This window comes from Pan troglodytes, chromosome 9, assembly GCF_028858775.2.
Source record: "Pan troglodytes isolate AG18354 chromosome 9, NHGRI_mPanTro3-v2.0_pri, whole genome shotgun sequence".
NCBI lineage: Eukaryota > Metazoa > Chordata > Mammalia > Primates > Hominidae > Pan > Pan troglodytes.
In genome coordinates, this window is record NC_072407.2 from 87,636,071 (window position 1) to 87,661,634 (window position 25,564).

Consider the following 25,564-nt stretch of genomic DNA (forward strand, 5'->3'; position numbering starts at 1 on the left):
TTAGCTGAGCATGGAGGCCCATGCCTGTAATCCCAGCTACTCAGGAGGCTGAGGCAGAAGAACAGCTTGAACCTGGGAGGCAGAGGTTGCAGTGAGCCAAAATGGCGCCATTGCACTCCAGCCTGGGCAACGAGAGTGCAACTCCATCTCCAAATAAATAAAACAAACGTACAGTTCAAGGTGATACCACAAAGGTGTCATTTTATTACTAATAATATTAGCTAGCATTTGTGGAACAATGCTAGGCATTCTGCACCGATCACCTTATTTAATCTTCAAAAGAATCCTAAGAACTACTACTATATACATTTTCACAAATGGGGAAATTTTAGACTGAGGGAAATAGAGTACATTTGCCCAAGGCTACATAACAATAAGTGCTGGAACCACGATGCAAATGCTGATCTATCTGCCACCAAAGCCCATACAAAGCATTATGCCATATTGAAACTTGATTTACTAGGAAAGGATCACAATGCTTCTTTCTTCTATAATTATTCTTTGCAATTATACTTTACCCTCCCTAAAAAAGAATTGTTTGAATATACTTCAACGAACACCTGTTGATCTGGTTATTTTCCCTGTTGAAACAAGAAGATATTATTAATAGTATAAAATGGTAAATTTATATCTCTCCTTTCAGACAAGCCATGCTTTCAAATTTTCTATAAACTTGTTAAAGGTGAATGATAGAAAATGTGCAAGGCTAAGCAGCAATAAACAGAAAGTAAGAAAACAACGAATTGGCCAGGCATGCGGCTCACGCTTGTAATCCCAGCATTTTGGGAGGCCGAGGCAGACGGATCACTTTGAGCTCAAGAGTTCAAGACCAGCCTGGGCAACATGGCAAAACCCCATCTCTACTAAAAATACAAAAATTAGCTGGGCATGTGGTGGGTGCCTGTAATCCCAGCTACTCAGGAGGCTGAGGCAGGAGAATCGCTTGAACCCAGAAAGCAGAGGTTGCAGTGAGCTGAGATCATGCCACTGCACTACAGCCTGGGCAATAGAGCAAGATTCCATCTCAAAAAAAAAAGATTAAAAATTGCATCTTCAGCTAAATACTGATTTTTGCATCATTCCAGATTTATTTATCTAGAAAAATGAATAAATAAATAAAATTTGGAATTTAAATAGTGAAGAATATGTATGGCAAGACTTAAAGCAGACCTGAAGACTGCAATCATTTTGTATATATTAGATGATTTACAAATTACTTTAGCATCTTTGCAGGAGAAATAATATTAATAAGAAATGTTATAACCTGTTTTTTTTAAAAACATGCATGGCATCTCCTATCTGTGATCAAATGCATCATTGCCATATCTGGACAGACTTGTTCCAGAAGCTGACCAGGAAGTTGAACCCAAACCACTGATGGAAGGGGACTCTGACATTTCTCCTCCTTGAACCCACCCACCCCCCTAAAAAAAAATGCATTCAGATGATAAGCTTTTGTACAGCAGTTTCTTATCTACAAAATAATTTTTATATGGTCTAGGTCTCTTGATTTGATCCTCACAATAATCCTAAGAGGTATTAGTACTATACTTAAGTTTTAACAGGAAAAATTTGAAGCTCTATCTGTTGATTTGCTTAATGTAGTCAACTGATGGTAAAAGCTAGATTCCAATCCTGGGCTCTCCTCTACTGCACTATGATGCCATTCACTTGTTCAAAGACTACCACACTCATACAGTAAAAAGGAAAGCATCAGACAAGCTTCTGGTCCTAATTCCATCACTAACTAGCTTTGTAAAAGTGAAGTTCATGAACATTATCATATTTGATGGGAAAAAGAAACAGTATATAGTAAGGGGGAAAAAAGCATTAAATCCCTTTTTTAAAAGGAAACAAGTTCAGAAGGATTACATGATTTTCACAGGATCTTGGTGGCATCATCATAAGAAGGCAAGTAACCTGTATTTTACACATGGGAGATTGGTACTTTGAGATATTAAAACTTTTTTCTACCTAAATTTTCCCATTTCCTTTTTTCTCATTCCAGCAGACAACTGGTTCCCTACTTTATTGCCTCAGGGGCGCTATATGCCAGGACAAAACCCAGAAGGAATTTTTCAGTAATTCCAGTTTTGCTTTCTAAAAACCTAAGCCCTCAGAATAAAATAAGAGTTTGTCAGAGATGAAAAAGAGATTCTCAGGTACAGGCAGAGAAAGGGACTTCTCCTAGCCCCTTCACAGCATAGAAAAAAATTTTCCCAGCTGAAGAAAACATAAAAAAGTCTTTGGATCTCAAGGCATCAGGGATCTAGGCTCTTGTTATTGGCAACATTGCTTGGAAGGCAGCAAGACCCAAGAGGAATGGCATTGTAATGCATCTAGGCAAACAGAAACACAGACATTCTAGAAAAAGGTAAAAGTCCATGACTCGGACATATCAAATATCTGTCAAACCAGACGAGAAAGAGCTATCTAGACACAACAACTCATATGTCAGAAGTAAGCTGTTTTATATAGATGATCAACAACCAGAAGACACTCCCATTCCAGGCAGAACCCCACCTTAACCCCAGGGAAGTGGAGAAAACTTCAAAAAGGATAAGTTATTTTGTCTGCTACTCAGTTACTAAGAGTAAAGGTGAATTACAGAAAATAAATGGATACTTCTAACATACCTAAATTTACAGACCAAGTCCAGCTCACGGATTACCTGATCCTGTCCCTTCTTTTAGTAGCCAAATCTTCTGACTACTGTTCTAGGTTTTTTCCACCATGTCACTGCTATTGATGATGATGATAACACAGGATGTGATTATATAGTTCAAGGCCAAAAAATAAGAAAAATAAATAATGATCTGAAACAGCCTCTTGCCATTTCCCACATTGTCTGGTAAACTTCTATTCATCTTCTGTATCTCATCTTAAATATTACATCTTCCCTAGTGGGATTGAGTGTTCCTTGTCTGTTTTCTTGACAAAGAGCATTAACCTCACCACACAGCATTGAAATTGCCTGTTTTTGCATCTGTCTTCCTAATATATTTTAAGATTCATAAAGGCAGAGACTGAATATCATTTGCTACTTCAAACATGCATCTGGCACTATGCCTGGCACATAGCAGGCACTCATAATACACCTTTGTTGAATGGATAAATGATTGAATAAATAAATGAAAGTAGAGTCATTGCCTTAAATATATACACCAGTTTACACCATATATACACCAGTTTACCTTTTAAAAGAATTTTAGCTTGTTTATTACCTATGAGAGATGTTTAAATAGAACAGAACTTAATAGGTTTATTCCAAGTATTACCATGCTTTTAATGATAAAGATGTCATAGTCCTTCAAAATGATAAGCCCCTGATAGAAGCTTCAAAATTGTATCCTAAATTAGGGCCTCAGTGGCTAGCAAAATGGTGTTACCAGAAGAAATGGGTTACAAAAATCTTACCCATAATCTTTGAAAGTTTAAATTTAATAATTCATTTTCACAGGATTTTCTACTTTATACTATACCATTCCTCTTGATCTTAAATCCTAAAATAAAGGAGGTCAGGAGAATCGTTTCATAATGAAGGTGATTTGGCCATAATTCTTGAAATAGCTTTGAAAACTTACTAAAAATTGAACCCATGCAGAAAGCTTTTATTAGTTGGAATTCAGAATGACTAACTGGACAGAAGAGACTGGATAAAACTCATGATCCTTTGCTGACAAAGCAACCTACATTGAGGATATAGAAATACTTGTGTCTTGACTGCCATAAATTCCTGGGCAAGAATTGTAGCTGGAGAACATATTCCCTTATCCCAATCAAAAAAAAAATCTCTCCCTTATACTAAAAAATATTTTGTAATCACTGACATGGTAACATAGTATTAAGAAATAAGCATATAAGGAGAATATATATTTAAGAAAGTATAGTATTCGTATAGTTCAGTAAATGTATTTTATAGAACAGTGAGAAATTTACTTATTGACAAAGGCATGAATGAACAGAATGCCTTAATCCAACATTTTAAAAACCCAATGTTTATCCCAGGCAAATTAACACAGAAACAGAAAACAAAATACCGCAAGTTCTTACAAGTGGGAACTAAGAACTGGGTATACATGGACATAAAGACAGGAACAATAGACACTACGCAAGGGACTAGTGGGGCAAGGGCTAAAAAACCACCTATTGAGTACTATGCTCAATACCTAGGTGACAGAATCATTCATATCCAAAACCTCAGCATCACACAATATACTCATGTAACAAATCAACACATGTACTCACTGAATCTAAGAAAAAGTTGAAGTTTTTTAAAAATAAATAAGTAAAATCCAATGTTTTGTGCATACCTCACTGACTAGATTCTTCTACCCACAAAAGTAAACAATAATAGGCCTAAGGGAGAAATCAAATATTCTATCATAAATAAAAACACTTGAGCAGATTTCCAAAAACCCAGAAGTTCACACATTTTCTAGTATCAAGTCATTAGCATATGATTTGTACTCTCCCAATAGATATGTAAAATAAAATCAATTAACAGATCATTTTATCTCTACGTCTTCCTCACTAAGTTGCTTCATAGCATACTCCTAATCAGTAGTTAAACACAAAAAGTATTCTTCTATTTCTCATTCCAGAAATCATTCTATTTATGCCTCCTGGATTAATTAATATTTTACAATATCAAGAGTCTATAGCTTATCCAAGGTCAAAATTGTCCCTACGGGGAATTTCTTTTAAAATAAAAAAGATAGGGAAACCCAGGCTGGAGTTCAGTGGCACAATCACAGCTCACTGCAGTCTCAAACTCCTGGGCTCAGGCAATCCTCCAGTCTCAGCCTCCCAAGTAACTGGGACTATAGGCACATGCCAACAAGCCCAGCTAATTTTTTTAATTGGGGAATTTTAAATTAAAAAAAAACTTTAGTAAATTGTCTATTTTACTTTGACTTACAGAAAATGCAAAAGTTTGAAAACTGTGTTTTCCCATCTTTCTCTAGGATGATTCAGTGCTTAATTCTTTTGAGTTTTATGGCTGTGAAGAGATTAAAAAAAAAACTTGAAGTTTTGGAAAACAGAAAAAACATGTGCAGCCATATGCAGTGGCTCATGCCTGTAATCCCAGCACTTTCAGAGGTGGAGGCAGATGAATCACCTGAGGTCAGGAGTTTGAGGTCAGCCTGCCCAACATGGTGAAATCCCCTCTCTTCTAAAAACAAAAAAATTAGCCAGGCACAGTGGCAGGCGCCTGTAATCCCAGCTACTCGGCAGGCTGAGGCAGGAGAATCGCCTGAACCCAGAAGGTGGAGGTTGCAGTGAACCGAGATTGCGCAACTGCACTCCAGCCTGGGCAACAGAGCAAAACTGCGTCTCAAAAAAAAAAAGACAAGCTCTCCATATATTACTGGTATGGCAAACATGAAAATTCAAATACAAATTTGGTAAAATGCGTGCAAAAGGAATAAAATAACCACACAAGGCCACTCAATGAAGTCAGGTACAGGCATAGCTCATTTTATTGCACTTTGCTTTACTGCACTTTGCAGATAACACGTTTTTCACAAATTAAGTTTGTGACAACCCTGTGTCAAGCAAGTCTATCACTGGCAATTTTCCACAGGATATATTCACTTCATGTCTCTGCATCATATTTTGGTAATTCTCACAATATTTCAAACTTTTTCATTAGTCTTTTATTTGTTACAGTGATCTGTAATCAGTGATCTTTGATGTTCATTGTAATTGTTTTGGGGCGCCACAAATCATACCCACATAAGACAGCAAACTTAATCTGTAAATGTTGTGTGTTATCTGACTCCTCTACCAACTGGTCATTGCCCCATCTCTCTCCCTCTCCTCAGGTCCCCCTATTCCTGGAGACACAACAATATTAAAGTTAGGCCAATTAATAACTCTACCATGGCCTCTCAGTGTTCAAGTGAAAGGAAACGTTGCACATTTCTCACACTCAAAGCTAGAAAATGATTAAGCTTAGTGAGGAAGGTATGTTGAAAGCTGAGATAAGCCAAAAGCTAGGCAGCCCTCTTGCACCAAATAGCCAAGTTGTGAATGCAAAGGAAAAACTCTTGAAGGAAATTAAAAGGGCCACTTCAGTGAACACACGAATAATAAGAGAGACAGCCTTACTGTTGATATAGAGAAAGTTTTAGTGATCTGAACAGAAGATCAGACCAGCTGTAATTCCCCTTAAACCAAAGTCTAATCCAGAGCAAGGCCCTAACTCTCTTCAATTCTATATAGGCTGAGAGAGGTGAGGAAGCCGCAGAAGAAAGCTGGAAGCCAGCAAAGGTTGGTTCATGAGGTTAAAGGAAAGAAGTCATCTTTACAACATAAAAGTGCAAGATGAAGCAGCAAGTGCTGATGAAGAAGCTACAGCAAGTTATCAAGAAGATCTAGCTGAGATAATTGATGAAAATGGCTAAACAACAGATTTTCAATTCAGACAAAATAGCCTTACATCAGAAGAAAATGCTAGAGAGAAATCAATGCCTCATTTCAAAGTTTCAAAGGACAGGCTGACGCTTCTTAGAGGCTAATGGGTGAATGTAGCTGGTGACTTTACGTTGAAGCCAATGCTCATTTACCCTTCCAAAAATCCTAGGGTCTTTAAGAATTATGCTAAATCTATTGTGTCTGTGCTCTAAAAGTAGATCAAAAAAGCCTGGGTGACAGCACATCCGTTTACAGCATGGTTTACTGAATATTTTAAGCTCACTGTTGAGAACTACTACTCAGAAAAAAAAAAAAAGATTCCTTTCCAAATATTACTACTCATTGACAATGCACCTAGTCACCCAAGAGCTCCAATGAACATATACAAGGAGATTAAAGTTGTTTTCATGCCTGCTAATAGTACATCCATTCTGCAGGCCACAGATGAAGGAGTAACTTCAACTTTCAAGCCTTATTATTTAAGAAATAAATTTTGTAAGACTATATCTGCCACAGTGATTCTCTGATAGATCTGGCCAAAGTAAATTGAAAACCTCCTGGAAAGAACTCATCATTCTATATGCCATTAAGAACATTCTTGATTCACAGGAGGAGGTCAAAATATCAACATTAACGGGAGTTTGGAAGACATTCATTCCAACTTTCATGGATGACTTTGAGGGATTCAAGTCTTCAGTGGAAGAAGTAACTTCAGATGGAATGGAAATAGCAAGAGATCTAGAATCAGAAGTGAAGCCTGAAGATGTGACTGAATTGCTGCAATCTCATGATAAAACTGGAATGAATGAGGAGTTGCTTCTTATGGATGAGCAAAGAAAGTGGTTTCTTCAGATGAAATCTACTTCCAGTGAAGATGTTGTGAACATTGTTTGAAATGGCAACAAAGGGTTTAGAATATTACATACACTTAGTTGATAAAGCAGCAGCAGGGTTTGAGAAAACCAATTCCAATTTTGAAAGAAGTTGTACTGTGGGTAAAATGCTGTCAAACAGCATCTCATGCTACAGAGAAATCTCTCATAAAATAAAGAGTCAATTGATGTGGCAAACTTCATTGTTGTCCTATTTTAACAAATTGCCTTAGACATCCCAACCTTCAGCAATCATCACCCTGATCAGTTAGCAGCCATCAACACCGAAGCAAGATCTTCCACCAGCAAAAAGATTACTACTCGCTAAAGGCTCAGATGATCATTAGCATTTTTTAGCAGTAAAGCATTTTTAATTAAAGTACGTACATGGTTTTTAGACATAATACGATTGCAAACCTAATGGACTATAGTATAGTATATACTGTACTGTATACAACAAATATTTTGGTTTCCCAGTGCATATATACCGTAGTATACAATATATTGTATATATGCATCGGAAAACCAGAATATTTGTGTTGCTTGCTTCATTGTGATAATAGGCCTTATTTCAGTGGTCTGGAACCTAACCCGCAATATCTCTGAGATATACCTGTACATATTCCCCCTTTTATTGATTCTGAAAAAAAATTATTTTAAGAACTTAAGAAAAACTAGAGATGAAAACAGAGTATACCTGATAACAAAAAGCAAATGTAAATTAGTAAGATACTATAAAATAAGAAGTGGAGCCATAATGTGCAGGAAACAACAAAAGAAGAAAACTTTGAAAAGCGAAAAAATAAGCAGGAGAGTCATAAGGTCCTCTTCCCCAGAGGAAAAAAAAAAAAAAAAACAGAAATGACACTTTTATGAAGTATACAGTCAACCAAAAGCAAAGAGATAATTTAAGAACTGTGAGTCCAGGAAACAGTAATCTCAGTTTCAAGGGTGCCTATGAGATATATGGCAATATCATGTCTTAAGATTCTAAGGCCAGGCGCACTGGCTCATGCCTGTAATCCCAGCACTTTGGGAGGCCAAGGTGGGTGGATAACGAGGTCAGGAGTTCGAGATCAGCCTGGCTAACATGGTGAAACCCTGTTTCTACTAAAAATACAAAAATTAGCCAGGTGTGGTGGCACGCACCTGTAATCCCAGCTACTCAGAAGGCTGAGTCAAGAGAATTGCTTGAACCCCAGAGGCGGAGGTTCCAGTGAGCCGAGATCACACTACTGCACTCCCACCTGGGCTACAGAGCAAGACTCTGTCTCCCAAAAAAAAAAAAAAAAAAGATTCCAATTATATAACATTCTTCAGCTTCCTTTGAAAGCTACAATGTCAAAATATATACATATAAAAAAGATAGGACTTAGCTTTCAGTACATGATAAAAATATGTTTATATATATATCACTGAGAACCACTGCAAAAAAATAATTCAAAGGAAATAAAGGGTCATATAAATAAATAATATTAGACAAACTTCTACACCAGTTTAAAAGAAGCTCCGAAGACAATAGGACAATTTTTTTTTTTTTTTTTGAGACAGAGTCTCTCTCTGTCGCCAAGTTGGAGTGCAGCGGCACAGTCTTACCTCACTGCAAACTCCACCTCCTGGGTTCAAGCAATTCTCCTGCATCAGCCTCCCAAGTAGCTGGGATTACAGGCACGCACCACTATGCCCAGCTAATTTTTGTATTTTTAGTAGAGATGGGGTTTCACCACGTTGGCCAGGCTGGTCTTGAACTCCTGACCTCATGATCCGCCCGCCTCGGCCTCCCAAAGTGCTGGGATTACAGGCGTGAGCCACCGCGCCTGGCAATAGGACAATTTTTTAAAACACTGAAATGAAATGAACATTTATCTCAAAGTAATAAAGGCATTGATTTCTTCCATGTATTTAATGATAATGAGAACAAAAAGCCATTCAAAAAAGAAGCTGCATTGTACTAGAAAATTCTGTTAAAGCATATTTTTATCCTTAAAACAGCAACTTTCTGCTGTAAAACATGGCAAATGACGTAACTATCATTAACTTTTATTTCTTATATTAACACAGTAGGAAATCATATCAGATCAATTCAAGAAGACTTGTTAAAACAGACCCTTATTTAACACACTATGGTCTTGCATCATATCAGAGAATACTAATACAACTTATCCTGAATTGGTCCTAAATTTTCACAAATTAAAATATGTCCAAGATTGTCCCAAGGGCTCACCTGGGAGCAAATAAAGTTACTACTATAGATAAGAAAATCTTGAATGAAAAGCAACTGCTGAGGAAAAAAAACCTTCTATGAGGAAACAGAAGAGTCTTCTGTTGATAAAACTGAGATCTGTAAAAATGCAAAGAGACTAGAGTGAGAGAAGTAGAAAGTAATGTCATAAAGCAAACGAGCAGTTAATATGGGGTTTGAGGCACAGTAGTATCAGCTTATCCAAGGGCAGTCCAGAATGGCACCTAGAAATGGGCTTAGTGAGATGTCACACCCATTCCCAATTCCCACCATGGTTGCATGGTATCAGTAAAAGAATCTCCTCTCTCTTTGACAAAAATATACTAACTAAATACCAAATGAAAATCCATCTTATGAAAATTTCATACTTTAATGAGAATATGTTCAACAATGAATAAACACTTGGCTCAGTGAGGATAGTTATTGTTTAGAATCACATTAAGTCTAGCTCTTTCGTCATGTCTACCACATGAAACAATGAAGAGAGAAAAAGACTCAAGGTGACAGAGGACAGTGATCCCTGCAGAATAAATCTAGGTTAAACTTAAAAATACTGTTCTTATATTATATAAACAGTAGAGATAGTAAGCATAGCCAATGAAAAATACAATATACACATAACTTGTTTGGCTAGTTGTCTATAATATTCAAGAATATGTATCATAATACTAGCAGTTTTAAGAGATTAAAAGCAAGATACATTGTTTCTCTAGATCAGTTTATAAGGAAAACTATACAACATATACTCTGGTATCATAGAAATATAAACTGGTTTTTCTAATAAGAACTTGTTGATTCCTTTAAAAATTCAATCCATTAGTCAATTCATTATTGAAGAAGGAAAGAAGAAAGGGAAGGAGGGAGGCGAAGGAAGAGAGGAAGAAGGAAAGAAAGGAAATTCTTCTAAAGTACTATAATTTCACCAATGTATCAGCAATTTCTCTAACAGTTCTTTAAAGGGAAGAACTTTTAAGAAACTCGGTTTATGGGGTTTAGAAACATTAAGTTCTAAACTTTCTAACTAAACCTGCTTAGTTAAGTTATACCTAGAATATCAATTGACCTTCCTCCTCTTCCTTCCCACATACCTTTTTATCTCTTTCTCTGTCTCTCCTCCTTCCCATTCTCTCTCCCTCTCACTCTTTTCCTCTCTCTCACACACACACACACACACACACACGTAATGTGTTTAATTCCATTATTAGTTCAAAATAAGGTAATCCAAAAGAAACTCTCTAGAGAAATGGTAGAAAGAATAAAAACACACATCAACTTAAATATGTCAAAGAGCCATATCATTTATTGGCTACATTCCCAAAACCATTCTTGTTCTAGATAAACCAATTGTGTCTGGTCTGGACAAGTGTGGCTCCAAAATCTCAGGCAGTTTACTTCTGTCAGTGGTATTATTAGAAACAGCAGGGGGAGGAAACAATCCCAATCTTAAATCCCAGTGTGCAAATATCACAGTTCTAGGTGTTCCGAAAGTTTTATATATCATTGTCCATCTCTACAAATATCAGCTTGGATAAGGCATCTCAGTGATTATAAGTTTCCTCAACATCCCTAACAAATCCACAGGTAGAAGAATTAAACACCATGCAGAGATAAGTTCCACTTTAACCTGCAATTCACCCAGAGCTTTAGTTTCAGATCGTAGCAACTCACATAACTGGACAACATTTGGATCTATATTAGTCCAGTATAGCAGAGTTCAAGGCTGTTCATATAAGTTTTGATTCAAAACTCTTGAGAAACTCTTTACAGTTGATCTCACCTTCCATATAATGTCAAAACAAAACAAAACAAAAACAGTCCCAAACTAGAATCCTTTGGAACAAAGTTAACCTGGGGTGCATCTGAGCTAAATTGAATCCCCAAGTTCGGAATATAATCAACTATGCTTCAGGAATTCACTAGATCTTGATCAATTCCAATAATAAAAGTTGTTGAGGAGGGAGGAAAAAAACAGGTGTTTGCCCCATTTGGGGAACTTGACAATCATGTTATTGGATAATGCATATATCTGGAAAAGCACAATAATCACGAAAGTTGTGCTTTATCACAAAAGTGAAGATTTACACTAGAATAAATCCAAATAATAAGTCTATTTTTTAACCAAAAGATAAATTATAAAGCTGTAATTTTGTTCAGTGCAAATGAAATTACTTTGCTACCTTTCACAATTCTGTAATTAGCTTGATAAATATTAAACCCATGAGGAAGAGCTCCACTGCACAAGTTTCTTTTTTAAAGACTGCTTAAAAGTAACCTTTAACAAGCTAAGAAAACAAGCTAAAGGAGATTCCAAATCTGCAGTACTGAATCTATTCTTATTAGCAACGGTGATATAAACAACCTGATTTATGAAATCATAAATATCTATCAATAAATACTATAGTCTTGCTTCCTTTTACTTTAGCAAAATAATATTACTGAATTATGTACCACTGAAACTATATTACAATAAATATTTCCCCCAAACTGAAGCAAAACTTTACTCTCAAATGGAATATAATTTAAATTACAAGTACCAGAACCAACAAAAGGGAGAAATATTATATAGCAACCTCATGGCCCACCTGTCTTCTTGACTGGCATTCTTGGGTCTTTCCACTGCCACAGGAGTCAATATCTCTTTTCAGGTCTCAGTTTGATCCAGCTGGATTGAGGCCAAGAGCCAGGTAACTGTTGCAAACCACTTCAGTGTTCAGTTTTGAAATCCAGGCTGAGTCTTCTATGTCAGATAAAGAAAATAATGATGTATTTTTTCCACAACTAAACTTTTTACACCGCCCACAGAGTTTACAGCAACGTAATTTTTTAGTTTTTCAAGTTTTTCAATTTTCAGAAAATATTTAGACTGTTTTTACAAACTGGGAAAATTATTGTAAACATGAAGAACGTTACTGAAATTCCTCTTCAGGCAGCAACATTTTTGGAAGTTCAATGACTAACTCAATTAAGGCACAAACCAAATTTAGACAGGTCTCATTACTTTATACATGGTCAAATTCAAAGATGATGATAAAGATCCTCAAATCTGTAGAGAAAAATGTAACCCCACCTCCCCAAAAATACTTTTAAAAATCTCTTTGACTCCAGTCTCTAAAAAGATAGGTGAGTTTGAACAGTTTTCTGTGGCAGAACACACACTGAAAGGCCCCCTTATATTTACTGATCAGAAGTTCCGGATCTCACCCCCTCAGTAACTCAGAATCCAGCTTGCTGTCACTTTCATTTTTTTCTTCTGTGCTCTCCAAGCCCCCAGGCTTGATCCTTAATGCCCCTCTGATTCTGATCCTCCCATGTATTAACCGAGAGGATTGAAAAAAAAGGAAAGCAATCCCTTGGCATGGAGACATTAAAGTGACAGTGCTACTCAATGGGCACTTGATGCAGGATGAGTTGGCGAAGCAGATTTCTTCACACTGGAGTCATTCACATCATGCCATCTCTTCGCATTCAAGCAGCTCCCTATCCGGCGAGGAAAAACACTGAGACTTCGAGAGAAGCCAAACCTTCCCGCAAAGGTGTTTTCAGAGACGCCGTAGTAGTATTAGACATGTAAGCATAAGCTATGTAAACGGTCCGCGATTTCCTAAATGAGAAAGTGCAGCTGCTTGGCTTTCACATCCACCTTTTCTCTCAATCTCTCTTCAAACTACCCACCTTCCTTTTGCAGAAAAGACAAGACATTTCTCTGCCACCGCTGGCCACCCCTGCCCAAGCCCCGTTCTTTTAGGGAAGAGCACTGAAATGTCCTGCACCCTCCACGCGATGAAGTGTTTCCTCAGGCAGGAGCAACAGCAGCACTAGAAATTATATAACTCTCGAATTTGGCTTCTGTAAGACATGGAGACTGGAGGGTCGGGGGTTGCCGGTCTGGGAGATACCGCTGGGCATTTAACGTGCACAAAACAGCGCCAGGCCTTGCAGTGCCCCCCACCCCGAGACACGGCTGACAAGTGGGTCTTCTCGCGGGGGTAGTGGGCAAATTTCTCTCCGGTCTCTTTCCAAGCCGGGCTAAAGGATGCAAATTGAGGGGACTACAGACTGGGGAGAGGAGTCAGACGGCTGAGAGGAGAGGAGGCTAGTCGGGGCTGCTCTGACGGCGCTGGGCGGCTGGTCCGGGGTTTGGAGGAGGAGGTGCCCGAGAAACAGAGCTTTAACACCACACAGGCCAGGGCAAAGGGGCGAGTTCCCTCAAGGACTGAAAGGGGCAGGCAGCTAGTTCCCAGCTGCCCTGAGGAGAGGCAGGAGCGCAGTAACATTACAACATTTGGGCCGCCCCATCTTTCCCGCAGGACGCGAAGAGAACAGGGAGCTAAGCTGATAAATAGTCAGGGAAGGAAATACTCGGCTGGCGAGGGGGGCAGGCCCACAGGCGCCTGGACCTCCTCTAAGCGAATAAGTGGCCGTAATTTCTAGACGCCGCGCCCAATCACAGTCAGGATGGAGGGCGCGGCTTTTGACTGAGTGGGGGCGGGCCCGGGCTGCAATCGAGAGGCGTTGAGCCGTAAATCAGCACCACTTCCCGCCCAGGGCGTTCTGGGTCCCCGCCCACCGGCAAGTCACATGAGCCACCAAAATGGTGGTGTTCGGGTATGAGGCTGGGACTAAGCCAAGGGATTCAGGTGTGGTGCCGGTGGGAACTGAGGAAGCGCCCAAGGTAGGCGGAAATCCGAAGTGGTATGGGGGGTGATTTCTGCACCTTCAAAGTGTTGGCAGACTCTTCTAAGATGATACACTTAAAGGAGATTTGAAAAGTTAAAACAGCTCCCAAGTCCATGCAAGGAGCAGTCGATTAAGTCTCCAGTTGCTGTGGAAAGAGGCGGAGAGAACATAGATGACCTAAATTCTAGTCCTCATTATCTGCAGTTTGTTTTCTCTTGTCTCCAGGCCTTTGCACAGGCTTTTTCTTCAACTTGGAGTATTTCCCTGCTTCTATCCGTCCCAACTCCCCTGCCAAACTGTTCTCTTTCGGTTATTGGTTTAAATGTCACTTCTTCCGGGAAGCCTTCCCACGCTTCCTCTGGCTAGATTGTTTGCTTTTTCTTAGGTTGTTGGGTTTTTCGTTTATGTCACTCTCTCATTCTGTGTTTAAATTGCCAGCTTTTTTGTTCTGAACTCCCACTGCGTTGTGGATTCCTGAGGATGGGATGACTGTATCTTGATTACCCGGAGGTCTGGCATATACCACGTGCTCCCTAAATTATGAGCGAATGTTGAATAAAATTCTAAAGGTGAAATTTATTATTAGGTGAAAAATTTATTATTAGGTAAAATAATACACATGAAAGCACTACAAAACCGTTAAATGATTTGCAAACTATAAACCTACATAAATGCACTCTTACTGGTATAAGCGTGGTGACTAGTTGAGTGGCCTTAAGGGGGAAGGAGTGTAATGAAAGCACTCGACTCTTTGACAGTGCCTTGCAAAGCTTAAGCACTCAATAAATATTTCCTGTGTTCTTTCCAGTATTTCAGTATTTGCTGTCCTGTAATCATAATCCTGGGTGTCTGTTTTCCCTGTAGAGACTTTAGGGTGTAGACTAGGTAGGAGATTAGTAGAAGATATTGCCTGGAAGTTTGTTTTGTTTTTTGTTTTTGGTGGAAGGTGGAGGATTTCAATGAATTGGATGAGAGCAAAACAAAAATTTATCTATGGTTTATGGTTACTCATGTTATTGACATCTGCCAAGACAGCAGATGTCTTAGTACAATAGATGGGTTAGGTATAGAATCTCCCTTAGATGTTACTATCCCTTATACTTTCCCTTTGGGTGTCAGGGAGAGGGAAAAGATGTAAGTCTAGTCACTGAAAAATTGTAATTTGTAAAATATTTTACCTTTTTTTCCCCCTGCCCTCTCCAGAAATGTTACAGAAAAAGATTGAGTACATTTCTGCCATGATGCAGAGAAAGAAACTGGTCCATTATTACTCATTGTGTAACACCATAAGGTTCAAAGGAGCTCATACCTTCTGTATGTTGATGCCAGGAACTGTGTATAATGAACTGGCCTTCTATAGTTAGGATTGGTACATACCGCTCATTCAGCAAATGAGTATTACAGTGATATTCAACATGTGTCCATTGACTACAGCATCAGAAGCACTAAGTGCTATTAAAATGCAGATTCTAGGCCTCATCCTACTCCTGCTGAATCCAGGTATCTCAGGAGGGAATTCATGAGACTGCATTTCAAATAAATACCCCATGTGATTCTTGTGCATGCTGAAGGTTGAGAACCACTGATTTATTAAGTATCTTGTGTGTTCATTATGCTTTATCCCCTCTAATCCTCTTGTCTAGGACTCCTTAAATTTGAGATTTAGTATTTCCCTTTAATATGAACATTAAAATTGAGATTAGTGTAAATTTGTAAAGAGACTATTTAGCTAATCTGGAGGAAAAAGAGTAAAAAGCACTGAATTTAGCAGCAATAGACCTTCCACTTGGCTGCTGTAGTAGGTAAACATTTGCAACCACGTGTTTGGATTTAACAAATGTTATTAAGACTTTTCACAGAGACTCTAGAGTCTTGCCCAGAGCAAAACATTCAGAAAGGATCCTCTCTGAGAGTGCAGGGTTTGTTTTTTTGTTGTTGTTGTTTTGTTTTGTTTTTTAACCTGTCTAGTTTCTGTTAAGATGCTACTGGCCAGGTCTTCATGGTCCCTTGACATTGGCAGCTGTCTGTTCATCACACTTGGGACACAAGAACCTTCCGACCAAGGAGCCCAGTGCCATGGGTCTCTGGGGCCGGGCACGGTGGCTCACGCCTTTAATCCCAGCACTTTGAGAGGCTGAGGCAGGTGGATCACTTGAGGTCAGGAGTTCGAGACCAGCCTGGCTAACATAGTGCAACCCTGTCTCTACTGAAAATAAAAAAATTAGCCGGGTGTGGTGGCAGGTATGGGTCTCTGCTATACCACACGACCATTTCTAGCAAAGGCTCTGCTTCCACCACAGGTGGTAATAGGGAACTGGATATATAATTTATGTACTCCAAAGTAGTAGCCACAATCCACTGCCAGTTCCCTTCCTGGAGCAGTGTCCCTCTTTCTGATTTTTCTCTCTCACTATTCTCCAAGGCAATCCCTGCTCTCTCCTACCTCTCTAGGAAATGAAACACGATTTCCAAAATGAACTTAATCTTTCATGAGAAACTGAGGATAGAGATGTCAATAAGCAGCCACTGTTTCCACCTCCCCACCTGAAGAGCTAGGAGGACAACTACAAAGAGCCTGACTGCCTTCTCGGAATGAGGAGAGAGGAAAACAGCAACAGTATGTTAGCCTTCTACACTAAATCTCAAGCAAGCCAACCTTTCAGACCTTCAGTTTGCTCATATGTATAGAAATAATCATTATACTACCAATTTCTCAAGTTAGTGTGTAAATCAGAAAGCCAATGTCTGTATTGTAGGATGTTTAGCAAGAAAATAAAAAATAATAACAAAAAGCCAATGTCTAACAGTTAATAAGAGCTCAGTAAATGTTGATTGAATTACTAACAAAGTATGTGAAAGCAGACGACACAGTACCTGGCACACTACTAAACTGTAAATGTTTTCAAATCTGAATCTGTAGAATTCTGTAAGGTTTTATGTAATATGAATATCATTAGCTATTATGGCTCTGGAATTTTTTTTTCCAGGTTTTCAAGATGGCAGCATCTATGCATGGTCAGCCCAGTCCTTCTCTAGAAGATGCAAAACTCAGAAGACCAATGGTCATAGAAATCATAGAAAAAAAATTTGACTATCTTAGAAAAGAAATGTAAGAGAAATGCCCAGGCTGAAAATCAGTCATTTTATTTGCAAGTCTTTTGTATTGCCATTGTTTCTAAGATCCTATTCTTTCTTACCTTTTCTGTTATCTAAGATCCTATTCTTTGAGTTGGTTATGAAGAACACATCTTTAAAAAAAAGAATGGGGGAAACAAGAACAGATGAAAATGGTGGTTTGTTGGAATATTTGGGATTGTGGATAATTTCTTTTGTTTCTTAAAAAGTATCCAAAAGTATTGCTAAAACTTTTGTGCAGTAAATATATTTTAATTAAAAGTAATTAGGAGAAAACCATTGGGGGGTACTTATATTTAATTGGTGAGTAATTATAATCAGTTTAGGATTGATTATCTCAGCCACAGTACTTAGTACAGCAAAAGGGAATACAGATTTCATGGTATAAATATAGTCTCACATTAACATATTGACTTTTTTTTTTGAGATAAGAGTCTCACTGTGTCACCCAGGCTGGAGTGCAGTGGCACAATCTCGGCTCACTGCAATCTCCAGCTCCCAGGTTCAAGTGATTCTCCTGCCTCAGCCTCCCAAGTAGCTGGGATTACAGGCGTGTACCACCACAACCAGCTAATTTTTGTATTTTTAGTAGAGATGGTTTAACCATGTTGGCCAGACTGGCCATTTTGACTTTTAAATGAACAAAGTTCAAGAAAAAAATCAAAGGACAGTTGATGTTATTTCCTGGATTTACATATGGGTCTTAATAGGAAAACTAGATCAGATTTTTTTGGATGAAGTTTTATAAATCTTGGACAAATTATTTTATTTTATTTTATTTTATTTTCTGTTTTATGGCTTTATTGAAGTATAATTTATATACCTTGACATTCATCCATTTAAAGTGTACAGTTATATGAGTTTTAGCAAATTTATACAGTTATGTAACCATCACCACAATTAAAATTTGGAATACTTTCAACATCCCCAAAAAGTTCCCTCATTCCCTTTTTTTTTTATTATTATTATTATACTTTAAGTTTTAGGGTACATGTGCACAATGTGCAGGTTAGTTACATATGTATACATATGCCATGCTGGTGTGCTGCACCCATTAACTCATCATTTAGCATTAGGTAGATCTCCTAAAGCTATCCCTCCCCTCTCCCCCAACCCCACAACAGTCCCCAGAGTGTGATGTTCCCCTTCCTGTGTCCACGTGTTCTCATTGTTCATTTCCCACCTATGAGTGAGAATATGCGGTGTTTGGTTTTTTGTTCTTGCAGTAGTTTACTGAGAATGATGATTTCCAACTTCATCCATGTCCCTACAAAGGACATGAACTCATCATTTTTTATGGCTGCATAATATTCCATGGTGTATATGTGCCACATTTTCTTAATCCAGTCTATCATTGCTGGACATTTGGGTTGGTTCCAAGTCTTTGCTATTGTGAATAGTGCCACAATAAACATACGTGTGCATGTGTCTTTATAGCAGCATGATTTATAGTCCTTTGGGTATATACCCAGTAATGGAATGGCTGGGTCAAATGGTATTTCTAGTTCTAGATCCCTGAGGAATCGTGACACTGACTTCCACAATGGTTGAACTAGTTTACAGTCCCACCAACAGTGTAAAAGTGTTCCTATTTCTCCACATCCTCTCCAGCACCTGTTGTTTCCTGACTTTTTAATGATTGCCATTCTAACTCATGTGAGATGGTATCTCATTGTGGTTTTGATTTGCGTTTCTCTGATGGCCAGTGATGGTGAGCATTTTTTCATGTGTTTTTTGGCTGCATAAATGTCTTCTTTTGAGAAGTGTCTGTTCAGGACAAATTATTTTAAATGTATCTGGGACTAATGAAGAAATAGAAGGCCTAACCAAATGTAAACAGCTTTTTTTTAGATGAACTTAAGCAAAGTAAATCTTTTAGTTGCAGGAAAGGTATTCTTGGATTTGGGTAGCTCATAAAATTTGGCTGCATTGGAACATATTTATATTTATTTGTGGCCAAAATTATTTAAAAGAGCTCTATTTTAGAATTACTGTAAATATTCTTAGAAAGAGAATCATGTTCTCTCATTAGAATACAAGTTCTATGAGGGGTGGGAAATTTCTTTTTTTCTTTTGCTTTGTTTACTGTCCTATCTTAAGCACTTAGAAAATACTTTTCACATATAGTAAGTGCTCAAGAAATATTTGATATTGATATGCAATAACAACTTTTCAGGAGAGGCTGTATCCATTAAGTTCAATGGTATAGTGAACTGAATTTTTCTTTTTTTCTATTAGGACACAAAATATATATCAAATGGCGACATTTGGAACAACAGCTGGTTTCTCTGGAATATTCTCAAACTTCCTGTTCAGACGCTGCTTCAAGGTTAAACATGATGCTTTGAAGACATATGCATCATTGGCTACACTTCCATTTTTGTCTACTGTTGTTACTGACAAGCTTTTTGTAATTGATGCTTTGTATTCAGGTGAATTTAAATTCACTAATGTATAATGTAGTTATGACTAAGTAAAGTTACTTATTAACATATACTGTTGCTACTGCTAATAATAATTCTTTACATTTATATATTGCTATACAGTTTACAAAGTCCATATACCTTGTCATATTTAATCCCTGCAACAATCCTCCTAATCAGGTAAACAGTATTTTTTTATTTCTGTAGATAAGCAACCCAAACTGAGGCATGTTCAAGTATGCTAATAAGCAACATACTGGGAAAAGAATTGGTTGTGGCATACAACGCACATCATTTCAGTATGCTACCTCCTGCCACTTAAGTTTTGTGACATTCAGTAAGGCATTTCATCTCAGAGCCTCCGTTGTCTTATCTATAAGTTAGGACTAATAGTACTTACCTCACAGGATTGTTGTGAGAATTAAAAGATACTGTAGGTTAAATGACTACCACAATATCTGTCATATTATGGGCTTTTAATGTTATTTCCTGCCCCTCACCTTACCTTGAGTTTCACAACTAGTAATTGATAGAGCATCTATCCCTTGTTCATTCTTCAGGTTCCTGCTTAAGTATCTTTTCCCCAGGGAGACCTCTGATTCCCTCATTGTACACTAGGTGTCTGGATACATTCTCTATATAGTTTGTCTTCAAAGTATTGTGTACACTGATAATTATCTATTTAAATATTTATCTCGTGTCTTTGATCTCTATAAACTGGCCAGAAGGTCAGAGATCAGGTCTCTTTTATGTACCACTGTATTCCTAGCTCCTAGCACGTTCCTGATATATAGTAGATAATAAAAATGTATTAACCTAGAATCCAGGTCTGGTTTGCTAGTTTAGTATTGTCATTATAAAATTGTTTCTGGCTGGGCACGGTGGCTCATGCCTATAATCCCAACACTTTGGGAGGCCAAGGCAGGCAGATCACTTGAGGTCAGGAGTTCGAGACCAGCCTGGCCAACACAGTCTCTACTAAAAATAGAAAAACAGTTGAGCGTGGTGGTGCACGCTTATAATCCCAGCTACTTGGGAGGCTGAGGCATGAGAATTGCTTGAACCCTGGAGGCAGAGGTTGCAGTGAGCCGAGATCGTGCCACTGTACTCTAGCCTGGGCAACAGAGTGAGACTCTGTCTCCAGAAAATAAAATAGAATTGCTTCTACAACAACCACATACGTTAGAGGTAATTCTCTATGTGATAAAGTATAATAAAAACTTTTTAAAATGTGCTGCATTTGGCCTGTTATATGCCACAGAGTTTGAATTTCTAATATTCTTCCTATGGTTTAGTTGTGGTTGAGGATAGCGCAGATAACTACTCTGTGAGGTACAACACTGTCTTAATAGCTCTTGAGTTTTAAAGGAAAACCAAATTTACTTTTGTTTTCCAGATAATATAAGCAAGGAAAACTGTGTTTTCAGAAGCTCACTGATTGGCATAGTTTGTGGTGTTTTCTATCCCAGTTCTTTGGCTTTTACTAAAAATGGACGTCTGGCAACCAAGTAAGTTCTTCCTTTTCCTTCTTTTTTCTTTTCTTTTTTTTTTTTTTTTTTTTTAGGTTAATAAACTCTCTTTATTCTTTAGCTGTCTATGATATATTTGAATCAAAATGTGGTAGTTTGGTATTTCAGATAGCTAACTTTTAACTTTTTTGCTCTCTACATTATAGATCTAGAAAGGCAATTATCAATTTAGGAGAAGTCAACAAACTTCTAATAGCATTCATAGCCAGGAGAGGTGATTAACTCTTTTTTCTTTTCAGGTATCATACCGTTCCACTGCCACCAAAAGGAAGGGTTTTAATCCATTGGATGACGCTTTGTCAAACACAAATGAAATTAATGGCGATTCCTCTAGTCTTTCAGATTATGTTTGGAATATTAAATGGTCTACACCATTATGCAGTATTTGAAGAGACACTTGAGAAAACTATACATGAAGAGTAACCAAAAAAATGAATGGTTGCTAACTTAGCAAAATGAAGTTTCTATAAAGAGGACTCAGGCATTGCTGAAAGAGTTAAAAGTAACTGTGAACAGATAATTTGTTCTGTGCCTTTTGCCTGGTATATAGCAAATACTCAAAAAATATTCAATAATTCAATCAATAAATATAAGTTTCATCTTACACGTAAGATACAGGTCTTATCTCCTGATGGTGTGTCCATTTTGCCTGGTATATAACAGATAATAAATATCCAGTGTCAATAAATGTAACAATAAAAGTTTCATCTTTCCTCTTTGTATGTGGAAATGGGTTTGGGCTTTAAGGTCTCATCTGTGCAGTTATATATTCATTCATTCATCAAACATTTATTGAGCTATTTCTCAGGCACTGTGTTAAATATAATAAGAAACATTCTGGCTGGGCATGGTGGCTCTCGCCTGTAATCCCAGCACTTTGGGAGGCCAGGGAAGGCGGATCACCTGAGGTTAGGAGTTTGAGACCAGCCTGGCCAACATGGCAAAACCTCGTCTCTACTAAAAGTACAAAAGAATTAGCTGGGCATGATGGTGTATGCCTGTAATCCCAGTTACTTGGGAGGCTGAGGCAGGAGAATCGCTTGAACCCAGGAGGCGGAGGTTGCAGTAAGCTGAGACCTCACCACTGCGCTGCAGCCTGGGCAACAGAGCAGAACTCCATATCAAAAAAAAAAAAAGACAGAAAGAAAAGAAAGAAAACAAACATTCCTTACCTAGAAAGAACTCAATTGAGGAGAAGTAAGTGTGAACACATACTATGAGAGGATTTGAGAGGTATACACATAATTCTGTAAGGGCACTGAGAGTATGTATGTTAACTAGGCAGAAGGAGAAGCTGTGGTGGAAAAAAGTAACAATTGAGCTAAATTTTGAAGGAGGAATTGGAAGTTCTTAAGAAAGGAAGATATGGGAATAACATATAGCCCATTTCTCTGCATTGATACTATCTTCTCATTTACAAATTGTCTTCACTATGTAGTTCAAAGAACTTGTTTTTAACCTTCAGTTCTGGTTTCCAAGAAAGAATATTTATTGAGTGCCTATCTGCCATGCATTGAGATAGGTACCAGGGGTACAAAGATTCATTGCTTGTCGCTAAAGAAGCTTAAAATCTAAAGAGTTTACAGCATGTTTCTTTAGAGTCTGCCAAGGCATCCCAGAGCTACACATTTATCTTAGTTCAGAAAATGAACACGGATGAGAATTACAGAATGGAACTGCACATTTCATTCTCCGTATCCTAACCATATTCATTTTGAGATTAAAAACATGGTAATCTTGGAAGTATAGCAAAGTTGACTTAAGTTCACCTCTCTTACCACCAGAAAGCTGAATAGATTTGTACCTTACTCCGTGACTTCAGATTGTCTTTGTAAAGCTGGCAAGGCAATCAATATTTCCTTTAGCTTTGGAAAGCACTGCTTTCCAAAGTGACTATAAGAGGCCTGAAAGGAGAAGTTAGGGAAACCTTGACCTTCTGGGCCTGAGCTCAAAGGTAAAGCCAGGTGAACCAGTGAAGAAAAGCAACATGTGCATAGGTGTGAAGTACAGCTTGGAGCTCCATTCAAGTTTCAAATCCTGGCCTCATTACTTACTAACAGGATAATCTTGAATAAGCTACCTCATCTCTCTGCACTTAAGTCTCCTTATCTATAAAATGAGGAATTAAAAACTGTACTCAGTCTCAAAGTGTTATATTAAATGAGTTAATATATGTAAATCAAAACAGTACCCAACTCATAGGAAGTCTATATGTATTAGCTGCTATCTTAGTCCACTTGGGCTACTGTAACAAAATAGCATAGACTGGGTGACTTATAAACAAGAGAAATTTATTTCTTATAGTTCTGGAAGCTAGGATTTGGTGTCCGATGAGGGCCTGCTTTCTGATTCATAGGTAATGCCTTCTTGTGTCCTCACAGGATGGAAGGGGCAAAAGAGCTCTCTGGAGCCTCTTTTATAAGGGTAATAACCTCATTCACGGGGCCTCTGCCCTCATGACCTAATCACTTCCCAAAGGCCTCACCACCTAATACCATCACCTTGGGGTTAGTACTTCAAAATACGAATTCAGGGGGCACAAACATTTAGACCACAGCCGTGGCAATTATTGTTGCTATTGCTGCATATCAAGTATTATGGTCCTTTTCCTAGTCTGTAGTTATCAGTCTAGCACTTCTGTAGAGAAGATTAGAAAAGTCCACCAAAGAGCATCCACAAGACATCTTTCATTTGAATAAATATGTATTCAGCCAATGTTGATTCAACACTCAATACTACAGGTTGAGCAAGTTACGTAAACTTTCTGTGTTTTCTCTTAAAACATATTAATAACTACTTTATAGTGTGGTTATAAAGAGTAAAGTACATAGAACCATACCATACCACACCTGGCATGTAGAAGTTGCTCAGTAAATGTGTTTACATTGTCTGTTTTTCCTGATAGGTGTATAATAATAACTAAGATATGGTCCCTCTTATAAGAACTTACCTTCACTCTTACCTCTTCATTTCCCCTGACTCCCTTCACCATGTGATTTTCCCCCGCTTTTGTGTTGTTATTGCATTGCACTGCATTGCTTCGGTTGTATTGTGTACTGATTTTCTCTCTGCTTTTGTACAATTGTTTTATCTTGCATTAACTATTCAGTTTTTGAATTTTCAAGTTTAAACAGTAATCTAATAATGAAGAAATAGTGTTTTACACATGAGGTTGAATTTCATAGAATTTGTTCAACCACCTTCCTCAGCTTCATTAAAAAACAAAAAAAGAGTCTTCCAAAGATGCATAACCCATACTTCCCTAGCTTCATCATTCTAAAAAACAGGCAAACTAACATTAATAAACATGAATAATTGAATCTTGGTAGCCGTAAACCCCACCAGCTTCACTACAGGAACAAAGAAATCCACCCCAAAGTCTCCCCAAGATTAGACATTGCAGAAGAAAAGATTAGTGAACCCAAAGATGAAGCAAACTACAAAACTACCACAAGAAAGCTTGGGGGAAATTCTTCAGGACATTGAATTTGGCAACTATTTCTTGGATACAACATCAAAAGCACAAGTAGCAAAATCAAAAACAAGCAAATTGGGACAACATCACACTGAAAAACTTGTGTCTCAAAATAAAAAACAGCATGAAAAGGAAACCTAAAAAATGGAAGAAAATAATTGCAAATCATACATCTGATAAGTGGTTAGTATTCAGAATATATAAGGAACTTCTACAACTCAACAACAAAAACCAAATAACTTCAAAAATGAGCAAAGGACTTGAATAAACATTTCTCTAAAAAGAGATATCCACTATCCAAAAAACAGAATGGCCACTATCCAAAAAACAGAAAATAACAAGTTAGAATCCTTGTGCACTGTGTTGTGAATGTTGCCATTATGGAAAACAGTATGGTGGTTCCTCAAAAAATTAAAATACCATGTGATACAGCATTCTCACTTCTGGATGTATATCCAAAACAGAACAAGATCTTGAAGAGACCTTTGCACGTTATTCACAATAGCCAACAGATGGAAGCAACTCAAATGTCCTTCAACAGATTAATAAAGAAAATGCGGTATAATACCCACAACGAAATACTATGCAGCATTAAGGAAATCTTTCCACATGCTACAACATAAGTGAAACTTGAGGACATTACACAAAATGAAATAAGCAAAATAAGCAGTCACAAAAGGACAAATACTGTGTAATGCCACTCATACGAGGTATCTAAAGTAGTCAAAGTTAGAGAAATAAAGTAGAAAGATGGTTACCAAAGGCTGGGGGAAATGGGGAGGAGGAATTAG

At 37.8% G+C, this 25,564-nt stretch overlaps 2 protein-coding genes across 20 annotated transcripts in view; one reads left to right on the forward strand and one right to left on the reverse strand.

The window, feature by feature from the left end:
• The window catches only part of DLG2 (discs large MAGUK scaffold protein 2), a 2,168,441-nt gene extending 2,154,364 nt beyond the window's left edge, over positions 1-14,077 (reverse strand). For 9 of the 14 annotated variants that reach the window (XM_063783330.1, XM_063783332.1, XM_063783324.1 and 6 more), the window contains exon 1: positions 12,117-14,053. In XM_063783330.1, the coding sequence (XP_063639400.1) occupies positions 12,117-12,135 (19 nt within the window). In that variant the 5' untranslated portion in view covers positions 12,136-14,053. Of the gene's footprint in view, positions 1-12,104 lie in introns of all 14 variants that reach the window. The other 5 variants (XM_063783327.1, XM_063783320.1, XM_063783331.1 and 2 more) reach the window with 4 other exon arrangements.
• Positions 14,038-21,999, forward strand: TMEM126B (transmembrane protein 126B). Of its 6 annotated transcripts, none has more exons than XM_024347507.3 (6): positions 14,083-14,206; positions 16,663-16,828; positions 17,199-17,320; positions 19,585-19,778; positions 21,166-21,277; positions 21,538-21,999. In XM_024347507.3, the coding sequence occupies exons 3-6, from the start codon at positions 17,208-17,210 to the stop codon at positions 21,719-21,721; spliced, it is 603 nt and encodes a 200-aa protein (XP_024203275.1). In that variant the 5' UTR covers positions 14,083-14,206; positions 16,663-16,828; positions 17,199-17,207; the 3' UTR covers positions 21,722-21,999. The 6 variants fall into 6 exon arrangements, with proteins under 6 accessions (XP_001175263.3, XP_024203275.1, XP_024203276.1 ...); XM_024347506.3 differs by lacking the exon at positions 16,663-16,828 and adding an exon at positions 14,650-14,780 and having other exon boundaries at positions 14,091-14,206; XM_063783348.1 differs by having other exon boundaries at positions 14,103-14,206; positions 14,650-16,828.
• The last annotated feature ends 3,565 nt before the right edge of the window (positions 22,000-25,564 follow it).